This window comes from Onychostoma macrolepis, chromosome 16 (assembly GCF_012432095.1).
Source record: "Onychostoma macrolepis isolate SWU-2019 chromosome 16, ASM1243209v1, whole genome shotgun sequence".
Lineage (NCBI taxonomy): Eukaryota > Metazoa > Chordata > Actinopteri > Cypriniformes > Cyprinidae > Onychostoma > Onychostoma macrolepis.
This window is the reverse complement of record NC_081170.1, coordinates 33,221,416-33,248,050: the sequence shown is the minus strand read 5'-3', so window position 1 is coordinate 33,248,050 and position 26,635 is coordinate 33,221,416. Positions and strand designations below refer to the sequence as shown.

General features: G+C 37.1%; 1 protein-coding gene across 3 annotated transcripts in view; it reads left to right on the top strand.

Annotated features, from left to right (window-relative positions):
- The window catches only part of lars2 (leucyl-tRNA synthetase 2, mitochondrial), a 90,980-nt gene that overhangs the window by 36,945 nt on the left and 27,400 nt on the right, over window positions 1-26,635 (top strand). For all 3 annotated transcript variants that reach the window (XM_058746341.1, XM_058746340.1, XM_058746342.1), the window contains 7 exons: window positions 2,820-2,909; window positions 3,483-3,626; window positions 18,167-18,274; window positions 18,619-18,778; window positions 19,794-19,898; window positions 21,916-22,031; window positions 22,116-22,399. In XM_058746341.1, coding sequence (XP_058602324.1) covers window positions 2,820-2,909; window positions 3,483-3,626; window positions 18,167-18,274; window positions 18,619-18,778; window positions 19,794-19,898; window positions 21,916-22,031; window positions 22,116-22,399 — 1,007 coding nt within the window. The remainder of the gene's footprint in view (window positions 1-2,819; window positions 2,910-3,482; window positions 3,627-18,166; window positions 18,275-18,618; window positions 18,779-19,793; window positions 19,899-21,915; window positions 22,032-22,115; window positions 22,400-26,635) is intronic.

Below are 26,635 nucleotides of genomic sequence, written 5' to 3'. Positions count from 1 at the left end.
CCCAAAGGCATCCAAGATGTAGATGACTTTGTTTCTTCAGTAGAACACAAACGAAGATTTTTAACTCAAACCGTTGCAGTCTGTCAGTCCTATAATGGCAGTCAATGGGACTCACGGCTTTGAGAGAGAAAAAAAACCATACACAGACAAAACCAAATTAAACCCTGCGGCTCGTGACGATACATTGAGGTCTTTAGACACGAAACGATCGGTCTGTGCAAGAAACTGAACAGTATTTATATAGTTTTTTTACCTCTGATCCACCGCAATGTCCAACGTCACGTGCCGGCTGTTGTGTGAACGCACTGAGGACAGTTGGATCAGGCGGATCAGAGGTAAAAAACTATATAAATACTGTTTTTTTTTTTTGGCTCTCAAAGCCGTGGAGCCCATTGACTGCCATTATATGACTGACAGACTGCAACGGTTTGATTTAAAATCTTCGTTTGTGTTCTACTGAAGAAACAAAGTCATCTACATCTTGGATGCCCTGAGGGTAAGCAGATAAACATCACATTTTAATTTTTGGGTGAACTATCCCTTTAAGGCCAATTAATATGTCCTTAGTAAGATGGTATTTAAAAGCTTGATGCAATTAATGTAACGCAACACAATGATGATAGAGAAATGACCAATTAAACTTTTCTCAAAAGCCTTATATCTGATTTTTGAGACTCACATTTGAGTACAGCACCTACAGTTGCTTCAGTCCAGTATGCATTCATTCTTAAAAATTACTAATAATTTAAGTTATTCTTATGTTTACTTTATTTAAAAAAAAAAAAAACAGAACAGAACTGGTTTCACAGAAGACATGTGAAGCATGAAAGAGGATGTTTCTACAATTATACTAAAAGACATTTAATTTACTCAGGGTAATATAGGGGTATATATATATATATATATATATACAGTGCCTTGCGAAAATATTCATACCCCTTCATTTTTTTCACATTTTGTTATGTTGCTGCCTTATGTTAAACTGTTTTAAGTGATTTTTTCCCCCCCACGTCAATCTACACCCCATACACCATAATAACAGAGCAAAAACAGAATTGCCACAGCTTCGTAAATTTGTAATTTTTTATTTTTTAAGCTGGAATAAGTACATTGCATAAGTATTCAAGAACTAAATATTTAGCTGAAGCACCTTCTTTTTTGTTTGATGCGACAAGCTTTGATCATCAGCATTTGCCAATTATCTGCCATTCTTCTCCTCACCTCTTCACCTCTCAAGCTCTGTCAGGTTGGATGGGGGCATTTTTAGGTTTCTCCAGCAATATTTGATTGGGTTCAATCCCAGGCTGTGTCTGGACCACTCAAGGACATTCACAGAGTTGTCTATAAGCCTCTCTTGCTGTGTGCTTGGGGTCATTGTCCTGTTGGAAGGTAAACGTTCTGTCCAGTCTGAGGTTCTGAATGCTCTGGAGTGGGTTTTCATTAAGACTATCTCAATATTTTGGTGCATTGAGCTTTTCTTCTACTCTAGCGAGTCCCTCAGTCCCTGTCGCTGAAAAACAGCCCCACAGCATGAGACTGCTACCAGCACACTTTACTTTTGGGATGGTACTCTGCAGGTGATGAGCAGAGCTGGTTTCTTTCAAACGTGATGCTTAGAATTGAGATTCATCAGACCAGAGAATCTTGTTTCTCAGAGCCTAAGGGTCGCTTTTTTGTAAATTCCAAGTGTGTTTTCATGTGTCTTCACTGAGGAGAGGATTGAGTTTGGCCACACCACCATAAAGCCCAGATCGGTGGAGTGTTGCAGTGATGTTTGTCCTTCTGTAGGTTTCTCTCATCTGCATATATGATCATGGAGCTCAACTAGAGTGACCATCAGGTTCTTGGTCACCAGTCTAACCAAAGGCCTTCTCCATCAGTTGCTGAGTTTGGCCAGGAGGCCAGCTCTAGGAAGAGTCCTGGTTGTTTCAAACGTCTTCTATTAAGGATAATAGAGACTACATGCTTCTGTGAAACTTCAATGAAGCAGAATTTTTTTCTGAACTTTTCCTCCGATCTGTGGCTTGACGCAAACCTGTTTCTGAGCTCTACAGGCATCTCTTTGGACTTCAAGGCTTGGTTTTTGCTCTGATATGCATTATCAGCTGTTAAACCTTTTATTAAGACGTGTGTGCCTTTCCAAATCATACCTATTCAATTGAATTTGCAACAGGTTAACTTCACTTGAAGTGTAGTAACATCTACAGGTGATATGAATGCTCCTGATCTATATTTCAACTGTCCCAGATAAGGGTATGAATACTTATGCAATGGAATCGTTTTATTTTTTATTTAATAAATTTGCAAAGATGTTAAAAACCAGTTTTTTGCTTTACAATCATGGTGTATGGAGTGTACATTGATGTGGGGAACAAAAGTAATTTCAAGCAGTTTAACATAAGGCAGCAACAAAACAAAACGTGGAAAAAATTCAGGGGTATGAATACTTTCGCAAGGCACTGTATCTCCAAGATTTTTGTACCTTTTTAAGGTTCAGTCAGGTATAGTTTGTCCAAACTTTGGATTTTCAGAGTAATTCAGATTACTTGCCCTGCCAGTATTTTCACTAACGTCATTACATTTATCACTAACCCTAAAATGAAATACATTTTACTTTTATAAATACAGTTTGTATGTGTGTCAGAAGAGTATCTACTTATTGTTTAGCCCTGTATGTTGTCACTGATGGTTTTTGCTTTACCTTCCACTCATAGTATGGATGTTTATTTTTTTATTTTATTTTTTTTCTCAGACATTTATGTTTAAAGTGAAGTTTGCCTTCTTTAATTAGAGTGTGGTCTTGTCTAATGTTTTGTCAGGAGGTCACTACATGTCTGCCCGATTACTATAAGTGGACTCAGTATCTGTTCATCAAGCTGTTTGAGGCTGGACTGGCCTATCAGAAAGAGGTGAGAACAACATCATATTTATCAGTCTGATTTTCATCTACTGTTGAAAGATAAATTAACTTCAAAAGATGTAATAATAATAATAAATGATATGGTTAATGTTTAGAAAAGACTTTAAATGATAAAACGGTACACTACATTGTTCATTTCTTTTTTTTTTAAAGAAATTAATACATTTATTGAGCAAGGAGGCATTACAATGATCAAATGTTACAGAAAATACATTGATAATTTTACAAAAGATTTCTATTTCAAATGAATTTTGCTCTTTTTAAATTTTCTATATATCAAAGAATCCTGAAAAAATGTGTCATGGTTTCAACAAAAATATTCAGCAGCATTTTCAACGTTGTTAATAATCAGAAATGTTTCTTGAGCAGCAGTATATTAGAATTACTTCTGAAGGATCATGTGACACTGAAGACTGGAGTAATGATGCTGAAAATACAGCTTTTAAATACAAGTGAACATTAGTGAAGATAAAAGATCCTGCAGCATTTGTTTTCAGATTCCACCTGCTTTAATATTTATATCTAATGCAGTGACATTTGAAGTGTTAAAATGCATTTTCAGGCGCTGGTGAACTGGGACCCAGTGGATCAGACGGTTCTGGCAGATGAGCAGGTGGATGAGAGCGGCCGCTCGTGGAGGTCTGGAGCTCCTGTGGAGCAGAAGCTGCTGAAGCAGTGGTTCATCAAAACCACCAACTATGCCAAGGTATGACAGCCTGAAGCAGCCTGGTCTGATTCATTCATTAAATTAATTTTAATTTAAAAATTTTTTGAGAATAGGAAAATGTTAAACACTCGAAATTTCTATGTTAATATAGGCCTATCATGTAGGATTTACTTTAAAACATACTTCACTCAGAAATTGCTAGTAAATTTCACTAATAATTACAACGAAACGACAAGTAGCATTGAATTAAAAATTACATTTTAAAGCAGAAAAACTGAAATAGTATTTTCTTGCAAAAACACAATAATCTTTGCTTTATTTACTTTGAAATAAAAATGTTTTTACACTGTGATGAAAGTAAAATTGCATGCTTTGTTCTAAAATATTTCTTTGTCAAGATATTGCTCTAATGTAATAGTGTATGACACTTAATTTCTAGCGATTATCGCCGATTTGATTGCACAGATACTATTTAAACTAAACTGAGCTAGACAATGACATCTCTGAATTCAGTAATGAAATGCCTTTAACTGAAAATTGAGTGTTTAATCTTATCATTATACATTACTGACACTCTATCCTCCAATTTGATACTGTTAAGTGCTTTGACACAATCTGTATTGTAAAATGCTATATAAATAAATGTGACTTGACTTGACTTGACTTAATGTAATTTAAAAGAATGATTTTTAAATCTGACATTACTGTGGTTTGCAAGCCAGTTTTGAGTTTGAATCAGTCAAACCAGTTCATAAATTAGTCAGAATTATTTATTAGTGAATTATTTGTTAATTTATTTGATTAATTACATTTAATTAATTTGAATGAATGTATGTGCATATTGTAACGGTGCGTGGTTGTAGAAATCAGCCCACGAGGAAGGAGTAAACGAAAGGAGTCTTTAATAGGCATCAACACACACTGACCATTGAAAATAACATTAAACCAATACCAAGAAGAAGACGAAACTGAAGGCTTATAAGGACTAGGAAACAAAGGCGCAAACGAGATGATTAATTAACACAGGTGATCAGAATGAAACGAAGATTAACAAAACGGACCTAAACAGAAACCGACACGTGACACACATTCTATGTATTTGTTTGTTTATTTACATCCTTATCCAGTATTTACAAATAACTGGAAAGTCTATGGAACGGTACTAGCAATTTTATTGCCCTTTATTATTATTATTATTTTTAATCTAACAGATCTGAATTTTACAATCTGCAGTTTTTTTTACAGTGTACCATCATAATATTCCAGAACAGCATGTTCTTATGAGATATTCAGATTTGACAATCAAATGCTCTCAGTTACAGCACAGTCCTTCATTATGAATCCACACAACCATGCTTGCAATTTATTACCGTACAATATGTGCTGCTGGCTAGAGTGCTCTCCATCTTAATTATACATCCTCTATTTAAAAAATATATTCCACCCACACAATAACTGGTTAAAAGTCCTGTGAGTCTAAATCAGTTTAACTGCTCAAGATCTCACGGAGGAGGCCTGTCTGTGCACAAGATTTGTAGGCTTATGATGCCCTCGAGTCATTTCCAAATGATCACATTCACAAGATGACCGTACATGAACGCCACTGGCGTGTGCTAATTATCAGTGGAGGCGTCGGTTAAAGAATCATGTTGGAAGCAAATTGGTACTGGTCTTAATTAAGTTTAAAATGTGAATGTTGGCTGTGGAGTTTCGTGCTTCGTTTTGCAGTGTTTGCAAGTGCAAAAAGAGAGAAAGGATGCACCTATATTTTATTGACCAAAAGGCAGCATTAGCTCAGTTTTAAGAGGCTGAAGTTGACAGGCATCATCAAGAGGTCATTCTTGTTCTGGCTCAGCTTCACTTCCCTTGTGAGCTGATTGAATGGAGCGCCATATTCTGTGCAGTTAGCTGGTATTTCCCACAGTGCTTAGTGCCAGTTGAATCGACACTTCCTCCTGGTTTAGATTGACTCATGTGAGGTGTGAACAGTCTGGTCCTCCACCTCTGATTGTGCTGGGATTGAGAGCCTGAGCTCTGCTGGATGGAAGTGGCACCTCTGATCCCACAAATGTTCTTTGTCCAGTACTGCTATTATATTGTGTAAAAGCTGTTATTATACAACCTATAACTTGCAAGCTTGTTCATTTGTTGATCCTTAGAAGCACAGTGCCTGGCAACACTTTTCACAGGCAAACACCACTCATAATTTCTTCAGGAAAAAATAAAAATAAAAACATAAAAATAAAACATGCTTGCAATGTGCTAAAACATGCTGGCAGCATGCTATAACATCATGAATCATAATAAGAATGAGCTTTATTTGCCAAGTGTGCACAAACACACAAGGAATATGTTAGAATGATTAAAAAAAAACATGCTAGCAATTTGTTAAAACATGCAAAATCATGCTAGCCACATGTTAACAGTAACAATTAAGAAATGCTAACTGCCAGAAACATGCTAACAGTGCTTAGAAAGATGTGGTCTGATGTGGTTTGTTAGTGATCTTATGAGGTTTAATTGGATCTGAAAAGGTTTGTTGGGGGCTGAACTGGTTTGAAAGGATTATTTGGGGGTCTCCTAATGAGGTCAAATGGGGTCTGATGTGGTCTGACTGAGATTGATTGTTTATTTGTTTGTTTGTATCTGACTTTCCTCACCCTAACCCATTTAACTTCAAGCTTTTAGAACCATACACTTTCAGGCCAGGCTTTGTCAAGCCAACAAGCTTGCCATCAAATAATGCGTCTTCAGTTTAGCTACCTGCTAACAGCAAACATTCTAGAGGTCAGTAGCGACTATATTGTATTTGTTTCTAGTTGCTTCCTGTTTAGAGTTCCAGATCAGATCAGTTCAGAGCTGCTTGTTGAAACAGTGTGCAAGTGTATGTTGATTCACTCTGTCGCTGTCGGATGTGTTGAAATGACACAGCATGTTCCTGCGATTCACAGAGACTCATTTTCTCAGTAGTGGAAGTGTGTGTGTGTGTGTCTGAGAATGAGCTTTATTGGCCAGGTATGTTTACATACGAGGAATTTGTTATAGTGACAAAAGCTCTACAGTGCAACAGAAAGACAGCAACAGTACAGGACACAGATAAAAAATAATAATATACAAATAGGCAATGTACAAAATAGCACAAAAAAAACCAATATATAATATAGACAATTATGTGTGTACAGGTCTGATATGTGCAAATTTGAAATGAAACAAAGTAAGTGAAATAAGTATGTGTGGTGAATAAATAATGTATAATAGTGTTGTGTGTTCCACGTTTAATGTCAAGTGTTCATGAGATGGATTGCCTGAGGGAAGAAACTGTTCCTGTGCTGGTCGTTCTGGTGCTCAGAGCTCTGTAGCGTCGACCAGACGGCAACAGTTCAGAGAGGGAGTGTGCTGGATGTGAGGGTCCAGAGTGATTTTGCCAGTGATTTTGCTCACTCTGGATGAGTACAGTTCTTGGAGAGTGGGGAGGGTTGTACCAATGATTCGCTCAGCAGTCTGGACTACCCTCCGTAGTCTTCTGAGGTCAGATTTGGTATCTGAGCTGAACCAGACAGTAATTGAAGTGCAGAGGACGGATTCAATGATGGCGGAGTAGAACTGTTTCAGCAGCTTTTGTGGCAGGTTTAACTTCCTCAGCTGGCGAAGGAGGTACAGCCTCTGCTGGGCCTTTTTCACAATGGACTCAATGTGATTGTCCCACTTCAGGTCCTGAGAAATTGTGGTGCCCAGGAACCTGAATGACTCCACTGCAGTCACAGTGCTGTTCATGATGGTGAGTGGGGGGAGAGCAGGGTTTTTTTCCCTGAAGTCCACGATAATCTCCACTGTTTTGAGCGTGTTGAGCTCCAGGTTGTTAAGACTGCACCAGACAGCCAGCTGCTCAACCTCTTGTCTGTAAGCAGACTCGTCACCGTCCTGGATGAGGCCGATCAGTGTGGTGTCGTCTGCAAACTTCAGACTTGACAGAGGGGTCTTTAGATGTGCAGTCGTTGGTGTAGAGGGAGAAGAGCAGTGGGGAAAGAACACAGCCCTGAGGGGCACCAGTGCTGATTATGCGGGTGCTGGATGTGTATTTTCTCAGCCTCACTAGCTGCTGCCTGTCTGTCAGGAAGCTATTGATCCACTGACAGATGGAGGTGGGCACGGAGAGCTGTGTCAGTTTATTCTGGAGGGTGTCCGGGATGATGGTGTTAAAAGCGGAGCTGAAGACTACAAACAGGATCCTCACGTAAGTCCCTGGTCCGACTAGATGCTGCAGGATGAAGTGCAGTCCCATGTTGACTGCATCATCCACAGACCTGTTTGCTCTGTAGGCAAACTGCAGGGGGTCCAGTAAGGGTCCAGTGATGTCCTTCAGATAAGCCAAAACCAGTCTTTCAAATGATTTCATGGCCACAGACATTAGAGCCACAGGTCTGTAGTCATTAAATCCAGTAATTTTGGGTTTCTTTGGGACGGGGATGATGGTGGAGCGTTTGAAGCATGAGGGGACTTCGCACAGCTCCAGTGATCTGTTGAAGATCTGTGTGAAGATGGGGGCCAGCTGGTCAGCACAGGATTTTAGGAAGGCTGGTGACACACCGTCTGGGCCTGGTGCTTTCCTTCTTTTGTTCTTTCTGAAGATCTGGCACACGTCATCTTCACTGATCTGAATTGCAGGTGTGGGTGAGAGGGGGGTTGCTGGGGGTGTTAATGGTTGTGTGGAGAGGTGTTCAGGGCGGGTGTGGGGTGTTTTTTCAAACCTGCAGAAGAACTCATTTAGATCGTCTGCCAGTTGTTGATTCTCCAGGGTGCTGGGGGATGGTGTCTTGTAACTGGTGATATATTTCATACCTTTCCACACTGAAGTAGAATCACTGGAAGAGAATTGGTTCCTTAGCTTGCCAGAGTAATTCCTCTTTGCCACTCTGATCTCCTTTTCCAGTGTGTATTTGGCCAGTTTATGCAAGACTTTTCCCCTCTTTCTGCAAGCATCTTCTTTGGCCTGACGGAGCTATCTGAGTTTTGCAGTGAACCATGGTTTGTCGTTGTTGTAAGTTAGATGAGTCTTGGTAGGAATGCACATATCCTCACAGAAACTGATATAAGATGTTACAGTTTCTGGGAGCTTGTCCAGATCGGTGGCAGCAGCTTCAAAAACAGTCCAATCAGTGAGGTTGAAACAGGCTTGTAAAACGCGCTCTGTTTCATTAGTCCATCTTTTAACAGTTCTTAATACAGGTTTAGCAGATTTCAGTTTCTGCCTGTAGGTCGGTATGAGATGAACTAAACAGTGATCAGAGAGTCCTAAAGCTGCCCATGGGACAGAGTGATATGCATCCTTTATTGCTGTGTAAAGGTGCGTTCACACCAGACGCGAATGAAGCGTTAAACGCGAGTGATTTACATGTTAAGTCAATGCAAAGACGCGAATAGACATTCTGCGGTGCAATTCGTGCGAATGAGGCGGCGCGAATTGAGCGTTTCGGGCGTTTGACGCGCGTAACGTGTGATTCGCGTGAATCGCGCGAGTTGAAAAATCTGAACTTTGGCGAAAATTCGCACCGCGTTAACCAATCAGGAGCTTGCTCTAGTAGTGACGTGATTACGACGTAGCGAGCGGAGGGAATCCCAAACAATAATGGAGGACAAAATAATCATCGCTGTTTGTGGACACCCAGAGCTGTATGATTCCTACATTTTCGTACTTTTACAGAAACAGGAATAAAAAGGATTTTGCTTGGAAGCAAGTGAGTGAGGAGGTCGGACAATCTGGTAAGTTGTAAAAAACGCTCTTTATACAATTTGAGCTATATATATATATATATATATATATATATATATATATATATATATATATATATATATACATATTGAGACTACAAGCTAGCTAAATTGAGCTTATTCGCTGTATTTTATCCATGTCAGCCATTTCACAACGAGACAGGAGCCGTTCGCCTGGCAGAAGCCCCTCCCATGACGCGAATTCGCGTCTGTTGTGAAGTGAATGTCACGCTCGAATGAAGCAAATTTCACGCGCGAATCAAGCGAGTAAACTCAAAATGTTCAAGCGTCCAATTACGTGCGAATAGCGCGATTTATTTGCGCAAGTCGCGTCTGGTGTGAACGCACAGTAACAGTGATCCAATATATTACTGTCTCTGGTGGGGCATGTGATGTGCTGTCTGTGTGCATATTTTGAGTAACTGTCTTATCCATTTAAAAGTCATGTCAAAAAAGAGCACACATCTTTATCATTATTTCAAAAGCTGTTTTAAATGTAGAGCTAAAAGTAACAAATTATAAATCCATAAATATAATTTATATTTTGGGGGGGTTGCACCACATGACATGTAACAACCTGAACTAGCCTTGCTTTGTCAAATTATCTGCTATTTTAAGAGACTTACTGGCTTTGATATGGAGTCATGAGGGTTGACATGATATCAATTCCTGTTATTCTGCATGTTGGTTGCACCACATGACTTAGATCTAGTAGTCACTAGTCAAGAATTCCTTCAAGAATTTCATTCTTTTGAGTTTTGTTCTCTGTGATACCAGGACAGTTGTTCATTGACATTTTCAATAGTATTTGTTCATGTATTTTTGAATAAATTAATAGATCTGTACAAAAATACTGTAATATATTGTGAAATATTATGACAATTTAAAATAATTTGTAGTATATATATTGAGATGTAATTGATTGCTGTGATCAAAGCTGAATTTTCAGCATCATTACTCCAGTCTTCAGTGTCACATGATCCTAATCATTCTAATATGCTGATTTGCTGCTCAAGAAATATTTCTGATCATTATCAATGTTAAAATCAGTTGTGTTGCCCAATATTTTAATTCCGAAGAACAGCATTTTTTTTTTTTTTTAAAGGACTCTTTTTTTTTTTTATCGCTTTAAATGTCTTTTATGGACATATTATTCAATGCATCCTTGTTGAACAAATGTATTAATTTGTTTAGAAAATCTTAGTAACTTCAACAGTGTACATTGAAGGAGGGAGCTTCATAGAGACTTGCTATATCAGGGGTTCCCAACCCTGTTCCTGGAGATCTACCTTCCTGCAGAGTTCAGCTCCAACCCTGATCAAACTCAACTGAACCAACTAATTAGGATCTGAAGGAGCACTTGATAATTACAGACCCCTGTGCTATATAATGTAGGCTAATAAACAAATATCCAGAACACCTTCGCGATACCCCGTCATTAAAAATGTATGCAAATAGATTTGTCTCCTGACAGATCACCAAACACTTGCTACCTTGCATCACTTTATAGAAAGTAGATTTGTGCGTTGCCATGGAGACTCTCTATATGGTTTCAGAAATGTTCTCTATAGCCTTGTTGAAGCCTCGCCTGGTTTTGAATAGAGAAATGTAGCCTTTGGTTTGGCTCTTCTGCCGTTCTTGGCTCTTTGAGCGTTTTGTTTGCCTCTTACACCTCGCAGTGTGTCCAAGTCAGATCTAAGCGTGTTTGCAGACTGAATGCTGGCAGGCCTTTTTGGCTGATAAAATCCTCTCCTGCATTACAGGCTGTGAGAAACCAAAGCACAAATTACATGGACATCTTTAGTGAACATTTTTTGGGTCCATAATATATCTGTGGTTTTCATTTCAGTTTGAGCTTAGCTTGTGATGTTTTTCTAGAAATATTAGAATAAGTATTTTTCAGGTTGCATATCCCACAAGTCAACTTTTAACAATGAGACTTTGGTAGGGTTGTCACACCCAGGGTTGGAAATGAATGGGGACCTGGGGCAAAAATGGCACCAAATGAACAAAAATCCCCCAAATTCAAGATAAGGGGCCAAAATACATGCACAATTAATCTCAATCTATTATGGCAGTCACAATTAAAGTGAAATGTGAAAATGAATGAAAAGTGTCAATTGCGGCATTAGATTTAGATCGGCGTCAGTGATTATAACGGGATTTTTTTGTGAGAGTGCAGAACTCGTGCTAGACTGAAGTCATGGAGCGCTTCGGTGATAGGAAACATTCTTTGCTCTCTGTCTGTGTATAATGTATTCTCAGTTTGAATAACCAATTGTTTTTCATGCTACTAAAATAACGAGTGTGAAATCTTGATTTTCTAATGCATAAAAAGCTTAATTCTAATTCTTAAACGGTTTGATAAAGTCATTATTGTATTATACTAGAAAAGTGTTGAATAGGCATTACAAAAAAAGTAACTGGAGAATAATATTTTTATTCAACAGAATTTATTGCACATGAACTTTTAAGGCTACAGTGTGGCCATAACATTATTTTCAGGAGCTGCATCTGTGTCATTTATGTATATTTACACAGACTGTTCAGAGGAGGCATGAATGCATTTGCACTGCAATACAATTAGAATTGCATAAGTAATGCTGGGAGATTAATGCAGTGGTTCTCAAACGCCCCCTTTAAACCTTTAAAAAAATCTTTGTTTTTCTGCTGATCCCCTTGTATGTTACTCAGAGATGTACAACAGTTTTGTTGTGGCTTTGTTTGGAACAATTTTTTGTGAAATTGAGGAAAAATAGACAAATGTTGTGTCTAAAAATGTAACACAAAATTAAAGGGTTAGTTCACCCAAAAAAGAAAATTCTGTCATTAATTACTCACCCTCATGTCGTTCCAAACCTGTAAGACCTTCGTTCATCTTCGGAACACAAATGAAGATATTTTTGATGAATTCAATGAGCTCTCTGACCCTCCCATAGACAGCAAGGGTTCTGAGCAAGGCTCAGAAACAAAGCAAGGACATCGTTAAAATAATCCATGTGACATCAGGGGTTCAACCGTAATTTTATGAAGCTACAAGAATACTTTGGTGGGTGGAGATCTGGGTGGAGCAGGGTGCAGTAAACGCAATAATTTTAGCACATTATTTTTCCAAAATTAACACGCTAAATTAACAGCCCTAAAATATATGATATGCCATGCCAGATGCAGGTTCTGTTGCATCAAGATGGCTTTTGTTGATCAAATTAGCTTGGTGGTAACAGTCTATAGTATTAGTATTCTGATTTATTGAAGTAGTTTGTTTAATTTAAGTGTTTGACATAAAATATACCAAGGTTTGGTTAATAAGGTAATTTATAATAATTGTCCCTTTCTGTTAAAAAATGCTCCCAGAAATCACTTCTAGGGGCAAATATTACCCCTTTAATGGGAAAGTTTTTTCAATCAATAGTCTTGATTTTGTTTTGGGGGTGTACTAGAACATGCTCTCATGCTTGGTGGTTTGAAAAACACATTATTTTTCACATAATTTACATTATTACAATACCTCTCTCCCCAGCCTGGAACAAACGGCTCGATTAGTTCCAGGTTTGATGAAGGCCCACCTTCCGAAAAACTAAATGTGTTGTGATTGGTTAGCTGTCCCAGTGCGTTGTAATTGGCAAACAGCTTAGACGGTGTTTCAGTGCTGCCCCGCCCCTTGCCAAAGCAGCAAGTTCCATCTGCTCCGGTATAGTTAAGGATGGTATCAATATTGCCATATCAATTTGAGCCGGATTCAGACCCCGAGAATATTGAACAAGAGGATCACGCAGAACCTTTGCACGCATGGATATTGCAAGACGCAAAGTGGTAACGTTTAGGGATGCAGCGATTAACCGGTTTTACAATTAACCGCGCTTTAAAACGCCACGGTTAATTAATCGTAAAGGCTCCGCTACACCGAGTGTTTCTGTTGCACGGAATGGAACTGCTGAAACTTGCGCAAAACGAAAACAAAGTTACACTAGCGGTGCACCATCTTAAAATGCCGTGCTTATCAGAGACACGGAGGCTACTAGATTAACTATGACAGAGGAACCAAACAGCGATCCTTTATTTCCACCAGAGAAATGACTGAAGTCGATAGTGTGGGACCATTTCGGGTACCTCTTCTCGCTGTGCAATAAGCGATTTTAATGCACGATGTGAAGGCAAGGACCTTCAGAGATGAAATGGTGTGGTGAGAGAGAGAGAGAGAGAGAGAGAGTGTGCGTGTGAATTAGCCTACCTGCATCTGCGCATCACTTTAAGCAATGAAGATTTGAGTTTAGTTATTTAAACAGTCATTTTACACCCTCTTTGCTGATTAATATAATGTAGTGATCCAGTCTCTATAAACTATTTTATTAATGAAAGTTGCTGGGCAGCGTTGACAACACGTTTCTGTCCTCCTAAATGTTTGTGTGGGCAGCTCGATCTCGATCTCACAAACCAAAATAATGGATATTTTCTCAGGCCATATGCAAAATCAGATGAATAAAGATTATTAAAATTAATAAGTATGGATGACAGTTGATTACAATAATAGTTTAGATTATTCCCCTCATTAGTAGCAGTGCCCTCTGTGGGATAAAGTTAATATTAGGCTCATATTTTATCATCATTTTATATTTATATTTATCATCCCTGTTATAGTATTATTCATAAGTCAATTTATTTTTCACCATCTTTCCAAGTTCTGTACCTCAGGTCCAAAAGAAATGAAAACACCAAATACGTTTGTGATCTATTTCCATTCGTTATTTTCAAAAGGGAAATACTGACATGGATGTTTACAGAGCAGAGGTCACGTTTTTTAATTCCAATAGGAGAGATGGACTTTTTTGTGTGCTGTATTATTGGTTACGGTGTTATTTCTGTTTCAAAAGGCAGCAATCAATAACACTTTATTATCTAAAGAGTGTTTATGTGATTTTATGTTGTGAAATGAATACATGCATAATAATCGTTATAGAACAAAATCTATAATTTTTGTTAAGTTTTGGTTCTTGAAAAGGGATTTTCTAAAAACGAAATATCTGCCTTTGGAGTGGACTTTGAGATTCGTAACTTCGTAGATCTTTTTTATGCACAAACATACACACTGACTGAAATTCAAAAAGTGAAAAAGCATAATAGGACTCCTTTCATTTTTGGCCCTGGTCACACCTATAGACTGTTTTTGATGAAGTCTTTTCCTCTTCTGTTGAAAGTCTGAAAGCAATTAAGGATGGAAGAGGATTGACACGCTGAGGTTCTCCAGAGCAGTGTTTTAAAACCAACAAAGTGTTTACACACTTCCAGAAGTCAATCTACTGGCTTACGAATAGTTCTCCCTAGACATCAAACTGGAAGAAAGTGTTTCCGCTGAAAGAATGACACTCATGACCTTTACGCATTTCAAAAATTGCTTGCATTGTCTTGTTCAGAACTCATTTTGTAGAGCGCTCAGCTCAAATGAGTTGAAGATTTGAATACTGTGATTGGAGCGCTCTCAAATGAGACGGCCGCATCTCTACCCCCTTCCGCCTCTTCGTGCAAGTGTGAAATTTCCTTCCTGCGAGTGCATCCGAGTCGCTAATGAGTGCAGTGCTGAGGAAACGGACAACATTTGGGGCCCTTCAATTATTTTCTATTTGTTTTGCGCTCAGGGAACGAAGCCTCTTGTGAGTGAAACCGCTAATGGCTAGTGACAGAGAGGAGCGAGATGTCAAAACCCAACCGTTAGCTTTTCATATCCCATCCTTTCAGTGCTCGGCAGCCCAGCTGAGCCTTTTGGCCTGAACCTTCGTTATTATGCATAGCTTCCTCTTTTCCATCGTCTGCCTCATCTTTTCTTCCTCCACCCCAAGAGTTTCTTTTTTCAGCCTGAGTCTGTCTGTGTGTGTGTGTTGAGACTTTGTGCAGTTCATAAGGTTTTCTTAAAGCTTTGTTCTTCACTCGTAATGTGAAGGCAGTTGCTCGTTTTATGCCAGTAAAATGACCGTCTTCTGTTAAAACGGTTGCAGTTGCATGACATTTGCATCAAGAGATCAAGGAATTCTATAATACTTGAAGTTGTCCATTAGCATTCCCATTCATCTCAGTGGTGGTTGCTCAAGGACTCCCCATAAGTATGCAAACTACACAGATTTGCTCATTTTTTTTCCTGCTAAATTATGTAGTTGCAGCATCTACCAGCAGGGAATAACCTATTCACGCTAAACCATGGCCGCTTGGGAGAGATTATTGCAAATAGTGACCACAGACCAGGCACGTGCAGAAGGGGGGGCTTTGGGGGCTCAAGCCCCTGCCCTTTTTCAAAATTATTGAAAAGTGCCCCTCTCAGACAAATAGCAATGATATTGTGGTCAATAAAACGAAATGCATTTGAATTAAAATTAACATGACAATGTGTACAAAACAGTAACTAATCGCTCAAAAGTCGGAAAATTCGGTTTGCGGTTTGTCTCATTTTATAAATCAAATTACATCGCTGGGAAAATGGATGCTAAATGACCAAAAGCACAGCGCCAAACCTTGCAATGCCAAAAGTCGCAATAATGGTAAACAGTATTCAGTTCACTTATATTTTATGATACACCCATGAAACTATAGTTAATGAAGCCCAAGTGTCACCTACAGGCCTATTATTTGAAGTGTAGGCTGGTGAAATGGTGACGTGAAAGGACTTTATTATATTACCATTTTTGATAATTATGCAGCATTATGTCTTATGCTCATCAAGCCTGCATTTATCTGATCAAAAATACAGAAAAAACTGTAATATTGTGAAATATTATTACAATTTAAAAGAATGTTTTTCTATTTTAATATACTTTAAAATGTAATTTATTTCTGTGATCAAAGCTGAATTTTCAGCATCATTACTCCAGTCTTCAGTGCATGATCCTTCAGAAATCATTCTAATATGCTGATTTATTATCAGTGTTGGAAACAGTTGTGCTACTTATTTTTATTTTTTATATATTTATTTACCCATTTACTTATTTTTTGGAACCTGTGATAGGTACGTTTTTGGGGTTCATTGATAAATAAAAAGTAAAAAAAAACAAACAGCATTTATTCAACAATTTACTAACGATATCAATCTTTACTATCACTGTTTCTATCAATTTAACAAATCCTTGTTGAATAAAAGCTAATTTCTTTCAAAAAAATAAAATAAAAATACTGACCTCAAGCTTAGATAAATGAATTTAAAATAAATGATGTTCTTTTTTTTAAAACTTTTTATTCATCAAAGAATCCTGAAAAAAGAATCACAGGTTTCCAACATTGATAATAAATCAGCATTGCATAAAATGCATTTTAAAGTATATTAAATATTTTGATCAAATAAATGTAGTCTTGATGACCATAAGTAACGTCTTGCAAAAATATAAAATAGTAATGTATCCAAACTTTTGACCTATATATATATATATATATATATATATATATATATATATATATATATACATACCGTATTGACCGAATATAAGACAATGTTTTTCCTTGAAATACATCTGAAAAAACGCGTTCGTCTTATATTCAGGGTCTAGACTTTGACATGTCAGTAATACACCCACAACAATAGGTGGCGCCAAAAACGCATAAAACGAGTGTGCCATGAAATATGTAATGTAATGTGTGTTGTAAAGATCGCGAATGAAAACAAATGAAAAAGAAAAGCTTACAGCAGCATGATCGTGACTGTCATGTTAGCCTGATGAGACCAAACTTCCTCTGTAAGTGATTATAAAACATAAGACAGTACCCAGATTTGAAGACTACAATAAGATTTAACGTCTACTGATAATAACATTTTGGTAGGCTACTATGAGTTGGATTATTTCAATGGTATGACCTGTTATTTCAATGGTATATCAAAATTTTCCAATGTCATTGTTGATACATTTTACCAGTATTTACCATACTTTCAAAACAAAAATTAGAATTGGAAAAATATGCAATATGAAAATAATTTAAGAATAAATGTGTTTTACAGAGAGAGAAAAAAAAACAAAAAACAAGATTTGGTTTTCAAAAAGCCTTTTTTCAACAGGTACATCTGGAAAAAGGGGGGTCGTCTTATATTCGGGACAATACGGTATATATATATATATATATATATATATAGGCGCTGCTGAACACTTCTGGATTGTGAAGAAAGCCGTTGAGTTGAGAACTATTCACTCAACCTTTTTATTAAAAACATTCATTTATTTGTTCAGTAACTGAGACTATTCCTGCTTTGGCTTTGTTTGGAGGTATTTTAGTTGGTAAACCAGACATGCATTAAACTCAACCAGGATGCATTAAACTGATTAAAAATTCAAAAAGACATATAATGTTAGAAAAGATTTCTGTTTCAAATGTGGTTCTTATGAACATCAAAGAGTCCTGAAAAAAGATGTATGAGGGTTTCCAAATTGGTAATAATCATAAATTTTTCTTGAGCAGCAAACCAGCATATTAGAATGATGCTGAAAAGAAGCTTTACATCACAGGAAAAAATTACATTTTAAAATATATTAAAATAGAGAAGAGCATTTTAAATTGTAATGATATTTCACAGTTTTACTGTTTCAAATCGTACCAACCCCAAGATTATTATTTTTTTTATTGTATATTTAATATAGATTAGATCAATTAAATACATATATTAACATATAATATTATTTATGTATTTATATTTTATTTAGTTAGTTTAGGTTATTAATACTGAATTCTATCTTGCAGGCTCTTTTGGATGCTTAGATAAATTAAATATATTCACATATAATTTTATTTATTTTTTTCTGTATGTATGTGTGTAGTTATTAATACATTATTTTGTCTTGCAGCCTCTTCTTGATGCTTTGGCAGATCTCCCTGAATGGTATGGAGTCAAAAGCATGCAGGCCAACTGGATTGGCGACTGCTCAGGCTGCTTTTTCAACCACATATTGAAGGTACTGAATGCTATGAAATACCCTTTCAGCTCTTGTGCGACCAGACAGGATTTGGTTTTTGTCAGTTTCACAGCTCTTTCAGTGCTGTATTTACTGCTAACTGCTCACACAGCGCTTTCTATGAAATGATGAATTTCCATGCTGGCATGTGAGCGTGTGCATTTCATCAGGTTAGATTCGGAGTTTGGCTGCAGGCTGTGTACTGTGTGTACAGCTTTGTTCGAGTCTGTTGTGTTTTCTGTTGTGGGAGGATAGTTGTGCTTATTAAAATCATAATTTGATTTCCAGCGCAGAGAGTGTCCGTTTGCCTGAATTGGTATGTCTGTCGCATCTCTGTTTGTCAGGAGGATGGTCGTGACTCAGGGGAGGTGTTGTCTGCATACACTTGTTCTCCAGAGGCCGTGTTCGGAGCGGCTTATGTCTCAGTCCTGCCCTCCCACCGGCTGTTGCACGGCTCCAGTGCCCTCAAAACAGCTCTGCTCAGAGCCCTGAGACCCGGCAGAGGTGAGAAACACACACACATACTCCTGAAGGCACAGATATTAGATGCTTGAGAAGTGATTCTCTCAGGAGCATCATCTATTGAAACTGAAGGAGTTCAATAGTAAAATATGTTCCATCAGCACTTTTAAAGTTTTGCACCAAAATATTTTTTTTTACCGAAACACTGAAACCCGATATGACAGTTTTCCAAAAGCACAACCGAAAATAGTTTATTTAATAATCAATTAATTACATGTATTTAATCATCAACAGTTGTTCAAACATTTAAAGTGCGCATAAGGCAGTTTTTTGATGTCACATTTTTAATAATAGAACTATGTTTCTACTCAATTTGTTGTTGAAATATAGGCGTTTAAATGGTGGCTGTAACAACAATTAGTTTTCATGATAGATTTATTCAAACATGCATTAAATAATGATGTAAAAATATAACGAATATATAAAATAGTCCAGTCAAAAGATTGGGATCATTAAGATTTTTTAATGTTTTTAAAAGAAATCTCTTATGCTCACAGGAATAAATGACATTTTAAAATATATCCAAAATAGAAAACAGTTGATTTAAATTGCAATGATATTTAACAATATTACTGAAAAAAACACACCATAGGAGAAGCACTAAATAAACATCACTATTTAGGTCAATGATTTCAGCCCTCCAAATGTGTTTGAGACAAAACTGAAAACTGCTGTTTTAGCCAAACATTTTTGCCTGCTGAACGTTTGTTGCATCACTAGCTTATATTTTATGAAGTTATTTAGGATGACAGTAAAGAATGAATGTGTGTAATGAAGATCTACAGATGCATTTATATCCTGTTTTTGTGGTGTGTAGGTGTGTTTTAACTCTCCAGGCTGTGGTTGTTAGTTGTTGATTTTGTGGTCTTGCACCAAACCGTGAAATAACTGTGAATCCCAAAGGCTCTGGAAAAGGACTGATTTCGGTTAATGAGATCTCAGATTCAGCCTTAGTTACCAGCGCTGGTTGATTGACCTTTGACTCCTGCTTGTGCAGACAGCCTGACCGAGGTCACGGCCCTCAACGTGTTCACCGGCCGCGAGGTTCCAGTGGTGATTTCCGGCAAGAATGAGTTTGATGGACATCTGGACGCTGTGATAGGTGAGATGATGCTTCTCTGTGTGTGTGTGTGTGTGTGTGTGTGTGTGAAGGGAGGATCTCTATCTGTAAATCTTTAGTTTGTTAATGCAGTACATTCAGAATGCATTTGGATTTTATCCAGCAGGGACAGCAGTGTCATTATATTTTGTATGTGAGCGAATATCTTAAGGAGAATCTACAGAATGCATCAGGGATGTGTATGGATTTCACCGCTCTAGTTATTTTCCGGTGTTTTTACGCATATACTATAGACACCTCACTAAACAATTTCCCAGCATGCTGTACTCCAGCATCAAGGATTTCTGTAAGAGCTCTTCATCCTCTTCTGTGCTTTTGTCATCGCATGTACAGTTGCCCCAAAAAGTATTTAGACACTTATAGCATGCTTAAGTATGTATGAAAGTCAATGACATGATGCTCATTAAAATGTTTAATTCATATAATGAATACACTCAAGAAAATGTTTTTAAATTCTGATTTAGAGAAAAAATCAAGAAGCTTTATCCAACCTGAAATTAAACTCCTTAACTCCTTTTTTAAATTATTTTAAATAAACTATGAAAACAATTTGTCCACCAAGTCAGTGCAGGGTTGTTTAGTTGTAATGATTTTGTTTCACGGATAAGTCAACCACAAAACAAATATTTTGAAATGTGTAAATATAAATAATGTTTTCTATATAAAATGTATACAAATATTTGTTAATTGATTTTTATGACATTGCAAGAGTAATTCAGGTTTTCAAATGGTAAACCCTAAGAATGGTATTTGTTGGGGAATGCCCCACTAACGCCAGTTCTTTAAAGGTGTTAACCACTTCAGCACTCTGATCAGGGAGTCGGAGTCATCAAATGTCTTTCCACCATTTATTTATGTGCAGGGTTTCACCATATACACACTGATATGCATAGAAGGTAGATTCTGCAATGAACAATAAACAGAAGTAAATAAAAATGTCTAACATAAATATTTGCATACTGTTCCAATAAAACAGCACATTTCAAATTAAACAATAACTCTCAATGTGCAATTAGTGAAATGATAATTACTGGATGTACACAGAATGTAAAGGAGCATATAAACAACTTAAAATACGTTATATAACATCCTCATTACGATATGAAACCATAACAAATGTAGAATATATTGTACGGAATCAGAAACATATTTAAACAAGATATTAAAAACATTAGCAAGATAAGCCACAATATAACGGCACTTCCACGTGCGTTTCACATGATGAGTTAATGATCATAAAGATCGCGAACCACCAACATCACAGGCTTAATGTAGAAACAGATATAGCAGTATAAACATCCAGTATTACAAACATAAAGTCATGGAATAAACTTACTTCGTCAGTAACTTTTGCCCTGCACTTAGCGATGCTGCACGGGTGGAAATTTGTAATAATAAAAAAAATCATATTTATTTACTCCCACAGAATAAATAATTGTATATATTTAAAAAATAATGATTAAGATGCAAACACTCACATGTATGCAGTTTAAGGATATGGTTTCTTAATGGTTACACTGATTGGCATTACAGTATATAAAGACTTCTGGTTGAGTTGGCACGGAGTGATCCTTGTATTTTGTATAAATTGTATATTTCAGTATAAAGTTGTGAAACCAACATGAATGCAAAGATTATGTTTCTGCTAACTTGACACATTCATTTTGACCCACAAATGCTGTTGCATTAGATTAGAGATTAGATACAAATAAAACTATCAAACCAAATGACACATGGATAGCTAAGATTTGAATTTATATCCATTTTGCAGACACAAATTTATGTGGCTAATAATATATGAAAATTTTAACAAATCAGATTGCTATTTGATGTGTAAAAATGCATGAAGTGAGTTCGAGTGACCCTTAAACAGGGCCTTGGTGAAGGATCCAGTCCTGAATTTAACACCAGTGTCCTGCAGAGGAACTCTAAACAACCACAAAAAGTCACACTTCTTGCATTTATCATTAGATATATAAACTAGTTTTCTTTATAACAGGCATCCCAGAGAGCAGAGAGGAGGACACAGAGTTGGCTCAGTCTCTGGGTTTGAGCTGGAACTCTGTTCTGAAGACAGAAGACGACGGAACGCAGACTCTAATAAACTCAGATGAGGTAAACTCACCATCACGATTAAACATGAGAGCAGAGGTTAACCAGCTAACCGGTTACACGTCCTAACCATCTCATCCGCTGTAGTTCACAGGTCAAAGCCCGGGAGAAGCTTTTAACTCTGTTACCCAGAAAGCCCGGGAGAGGAATACTGGTGGATACCTCACTAGTGCCAAATTACGTGATTGGCTGATCTCGAGGCAGCGCTACTGGGGCACACCCATTCCCATAGTGCACTGCGGCACCTGCGGGCCTGTGCCAGTTCCAGAGGAGGAGCTGCCAGTCATGCTACCTAAAGTACCGTCCCTCACAGGAAAGGGGGCGTCTCCCTTAAAGACGGCACGGGATTGGCTGAGATGCCAGTGTCCGAGGTGAGTGCAAGAGTTTGAGTTAAAAAAAAAATCTTTCTCTGATGATAGTCATTCAAAAGTAGATGTTAGTCGTGTTTTTAGTAGATATTTTTGTAAGCAGTATTTAGACATGTAATTGACCCTTTGCAAAGACCTGCCCCCTTAGTTACTGTTGCTACGTCTGACATACCACACTTCATGTTCTTATTTACGTGGAGCAAAGAGAAAACTGACATCGCACCGACAGACAAGATAGAGCAAATTACTTCTGGTATGAAACAGTCCCAGCTTTCAAATTTTGTCATTTTTTAAAATAATTAAAACAATAAATACCATTTTGTGCCGTTCAAGCGGCACGTGAACTGATCACCTCTTCCTCTTTACTAGTTATAGCACCAAATAAACATGAATGAACATCAGAAAGTTATCTTGTTTCAACCGCAGAAAGACGTCAATATACACCATTTTTCAAGTTCAAGTCCACTGACGTTAATCTATTCTCCTGCCTGGTTTGTTTGTCAAACAAAAATGGCAGATTCAGCGTTATGATTGGTCAGATCGCCTGTCAATCAAACTCCTGGCGAAGGGTGAATTAGATTATAAAGGAATATTATTATATTTACCTATTAAAGAAGGTCATATGGAAGTTGATTTGTTTCGTTTTTGCTTTGCTTTTAGTTCTTTTGCTTTGCTTTTCTTTGGGTTTTTTTCAGGGTAACATTTGGGTAACAATAATGTTCCTTTCATTAACTAGTTAACATGAATCAATGTAAAATACTTCTAAAGCATTTATTTGCTTTTTGTTTTCTGCTTTGCTTTTTGTTTTTTGTTTTGCTTTATATTTGGCTTTGCTTTTTGTTTATTTCTTTTTCATTTATTTGCTTTTTGTTTTTGCTTTTTTTGTGTTGCTTTATGTTTTGCTTTACTTTTTTGCTTAGTTTTTTTACCTTTTTGTTTTGTTTTATTTTGTTTAGCTTTTTGCCTTGCTTTTTGTTTTTTGCTTTGTATGTTTTGTTTTGTTTTTGTTTTATATTTAGTTTTGTTTTGAACTGAATAAGGACAGTACATATATAGAACTCATTGAACACAGTGAATTCCTGCATCCCTCATTTGAGCACCAAGGAGCTGACTGGAGCATGTGCACTGATCACTAGGCCTTTTCTCAAAGGAAATTTCTTCTCAGATTTAGAGGTCAGACAGTTTGGTTTCTTTGACGCAAGTCAGAGTAAAAATTGAACTCTGAGAAAATCAAAAGTGTTTGATAAGAGTTTCATCTGGTGGCATTGTAATATAAGTGGAATCATTTTCTCCCATTATCTGAGTCTTTGTACTCCCACTCTGTCATGTGAAATAATGGCAGACTCCACCAGAACTCATTGTCTCAGATCTCATCAAAACAGAGCCAAGTTCAGACCCAGCCAGACTAAAGTGGCTTGTTTCTGGGAGCTCTTGTCCCCTGGAGGCTACAGGGATCATTACCACTGAGTCATGGAGGTGGTGAAGATGTGCGCACAGATAGCACCTCCTCACTGTGAAGGGTATTAATAGACCCTTTCTGACCATGAAGCGCATTAATGCTGGCTTAGCCGCTGAAAGCTGATGACATTTTTACGAAAATCCTCTGTCGGATAGACACATGAATGGAGAGACAAATGCGTATTAGCGGCCTGATTTCATGCATTTGTAAAATATCCACTCTGCGTACACAGACACAGAAATGTGGATCAGTAGAGGTCGAACATTATGGGTTTTTAGTGGCTGATGCCAATATCTGTAAAGCAGGGTGGCAGATGGCTGATTTGATGCCGATATTTATGATGACAATTCTAGAATTTTAAAAGGAGAGGCAACAAAGAGGCCAAAATGTGCATCTGGGGACCAAATTTGAATTGAAGTGAATATAGAGCTAATACTAATTGCTTCCTTTTTTAAGAAAGACAAGATGAGCAATTTTAAATAAACAATTTTAAGTTACAAAAAAATTTCATAGACCCATATCCAAGTCTACAATTAATACAATTTTTCTAAAAGGTATGCATTCATATGCACATTTAAAATGTACAGTTTCTCTCTTATGAGAATATAAACAGACCAACGATTAGGGAGGCACAATATATTCTTACTATATTGATTATCAACTGATATCAGCACATTTTTAATTTATTGTAATAGGCCATTATTGGATATGTATCTGGCAGTTTTGGATATAATTTTTTCCCCCCACCTATTTTAAGATTTAGATCATCATCTAGCACTAATTTCATGAAATAATGATTGATTAAGGCAAAGATTTTACAACCTCCAGCTCCTAAACCGCTCTTAAAACAAAAGTGCTCGTGACGGTGTGTGTTGCTGTGTACCAATATATTTTAGGGTGTTTTAATTATCTTTTTCTTTTCTTTTCTTTTCTTTTTTACAAAGTAGTATAGCAAAACAAAGCCTATTATAGTATCTGCCATTTATTGGTTATCAGCCATAACATGCAAATAATTATTGTCATATTGCTATCAATCACATTTTCATAGCAGTGGATCCTTACTCACATTGCACTGGAAATATTGCATATATAGACGAGCACGGAGCAGAATCAAGACCTTTAAGTGTCTGAACCCTTATGAATTATGGACCAAGCTCTTGTATGTTTTGTTCTGCTTTATGGCCTTGGCAGCCTTCAGAAATCTGAAGAAGTGATTGAAATCATGTGTTAATGAGTCACAGGTCTGTCCTGCCACTGATGAAATACTGCAGCAGCTGTAGAAATTAGGGCAGGTGCTTCGGTGTGTTGCATCAGAAGTATTGTAGTAGTCTAGTTTTGGACTTGAATCTGGATGCCCTTAATAAAGTTTTAGCGATTCTTTTTTTTTTTTTTTTAGATTTAAAGAACTATTAATAAGCAGCAAATTAGGAGTTTATTGAGGCAAAAGTCATAGTTATTGGTTTGTTAATAGTGAGAATTGGACCTTAAAATAAAGTGTAAAATTATTTGCATTAATATTATGCATTAGGTATCATGAACTATCAGTGAACAATCATTTATAAATCTTGGTTACTATTAATTTATAAATGTTCTATGGTTAGTTATCTATTAGAAACTTCTACACACCTAAATTTAGCATTTTGCCAAAAAAAGCAATTAGTTCATCCTTGTAAAGTTCAAGTAAATCAGTCTGGAATCTGTCATATTTGTAGAAACTAGTAAAATGACAGTATTTGATTCAGATGGTAAGGTTTTTGTCTGTGAACACTGCTTGTTCCTGTGCTGACGAGGAGACGGATCATCTCTTATCTGTGAGACCTTGGAGAAAATCACCTCGGTTCTTTAAATGATCGCCTACATTGAGTGAAGTGGCTGTGGAGAGAGAAAGGCACGGAAACCAGATAAAGAGAGAGATGGTACTTATCTGCCTCGTCCTTGAGGAAAAGAGGAGTCATTTCCTGAGCTGTGATATTGTCTCGGGCTTCGCTGTTAGAAGTTTAATTGAAATCTGAGGATGAAAAACAGAGAAAGATCTCACAGCCGGATTTTGGTGCTGATTATATATTTGAGTGTTTGTTGTGGGACACTAACACATACATATAAATGCACAACAAAACTCGCTTTCAACCCAGCCTCATCGGAACAATGTGCCTGTGGCGACATTTCTGCAAAATGTTATTTGGTTGTCTGTGGTCGTTTGCAGCTAAGTTACAACTTAGCCTAGTTGTGTCATAAAGGGCCAGTAAGTCACCAAGTAAACTTAAACACTACTAAATATTTTTGTATTGCACCATTAAACTTAGTTACGTAACTCTAAATATAAGCTGAATATTTGCAGAAGCCTCTGACAAGGAGTAACAGTTTGATTGGAATGCATTAATAAGCTCATGTTTTACCTGACAGACTTCAGTCCTTTAGACGTAAATGATGATCTTGACATTTACACGTTAAGAGACAGAACATTATGTGAATAAATGGAAGTCATATTTTTAGGTCTAAAATCCAGATTCACTCTTAACACACCGTTTTGTAGAACTTGTTTTTTTTGTTGGAACTATGCATTTAACTCTTTTCCCGCCAAACAGAATTTTCCAGGTTTCCGTGTTTTCACTGTTATACACTGTCGATTCTCATTTTTACGAAACGATATTGATTCTTAAATCCCAAGAATCGATGATTCTAGCCTGTTTTCAGTTAATGGACGGAACATTGAAGGGCACTTCCCATCCAATTTACCGCAATAAGCATTGTGCTTTGGTACTTTTAATGTGAAACAAAGT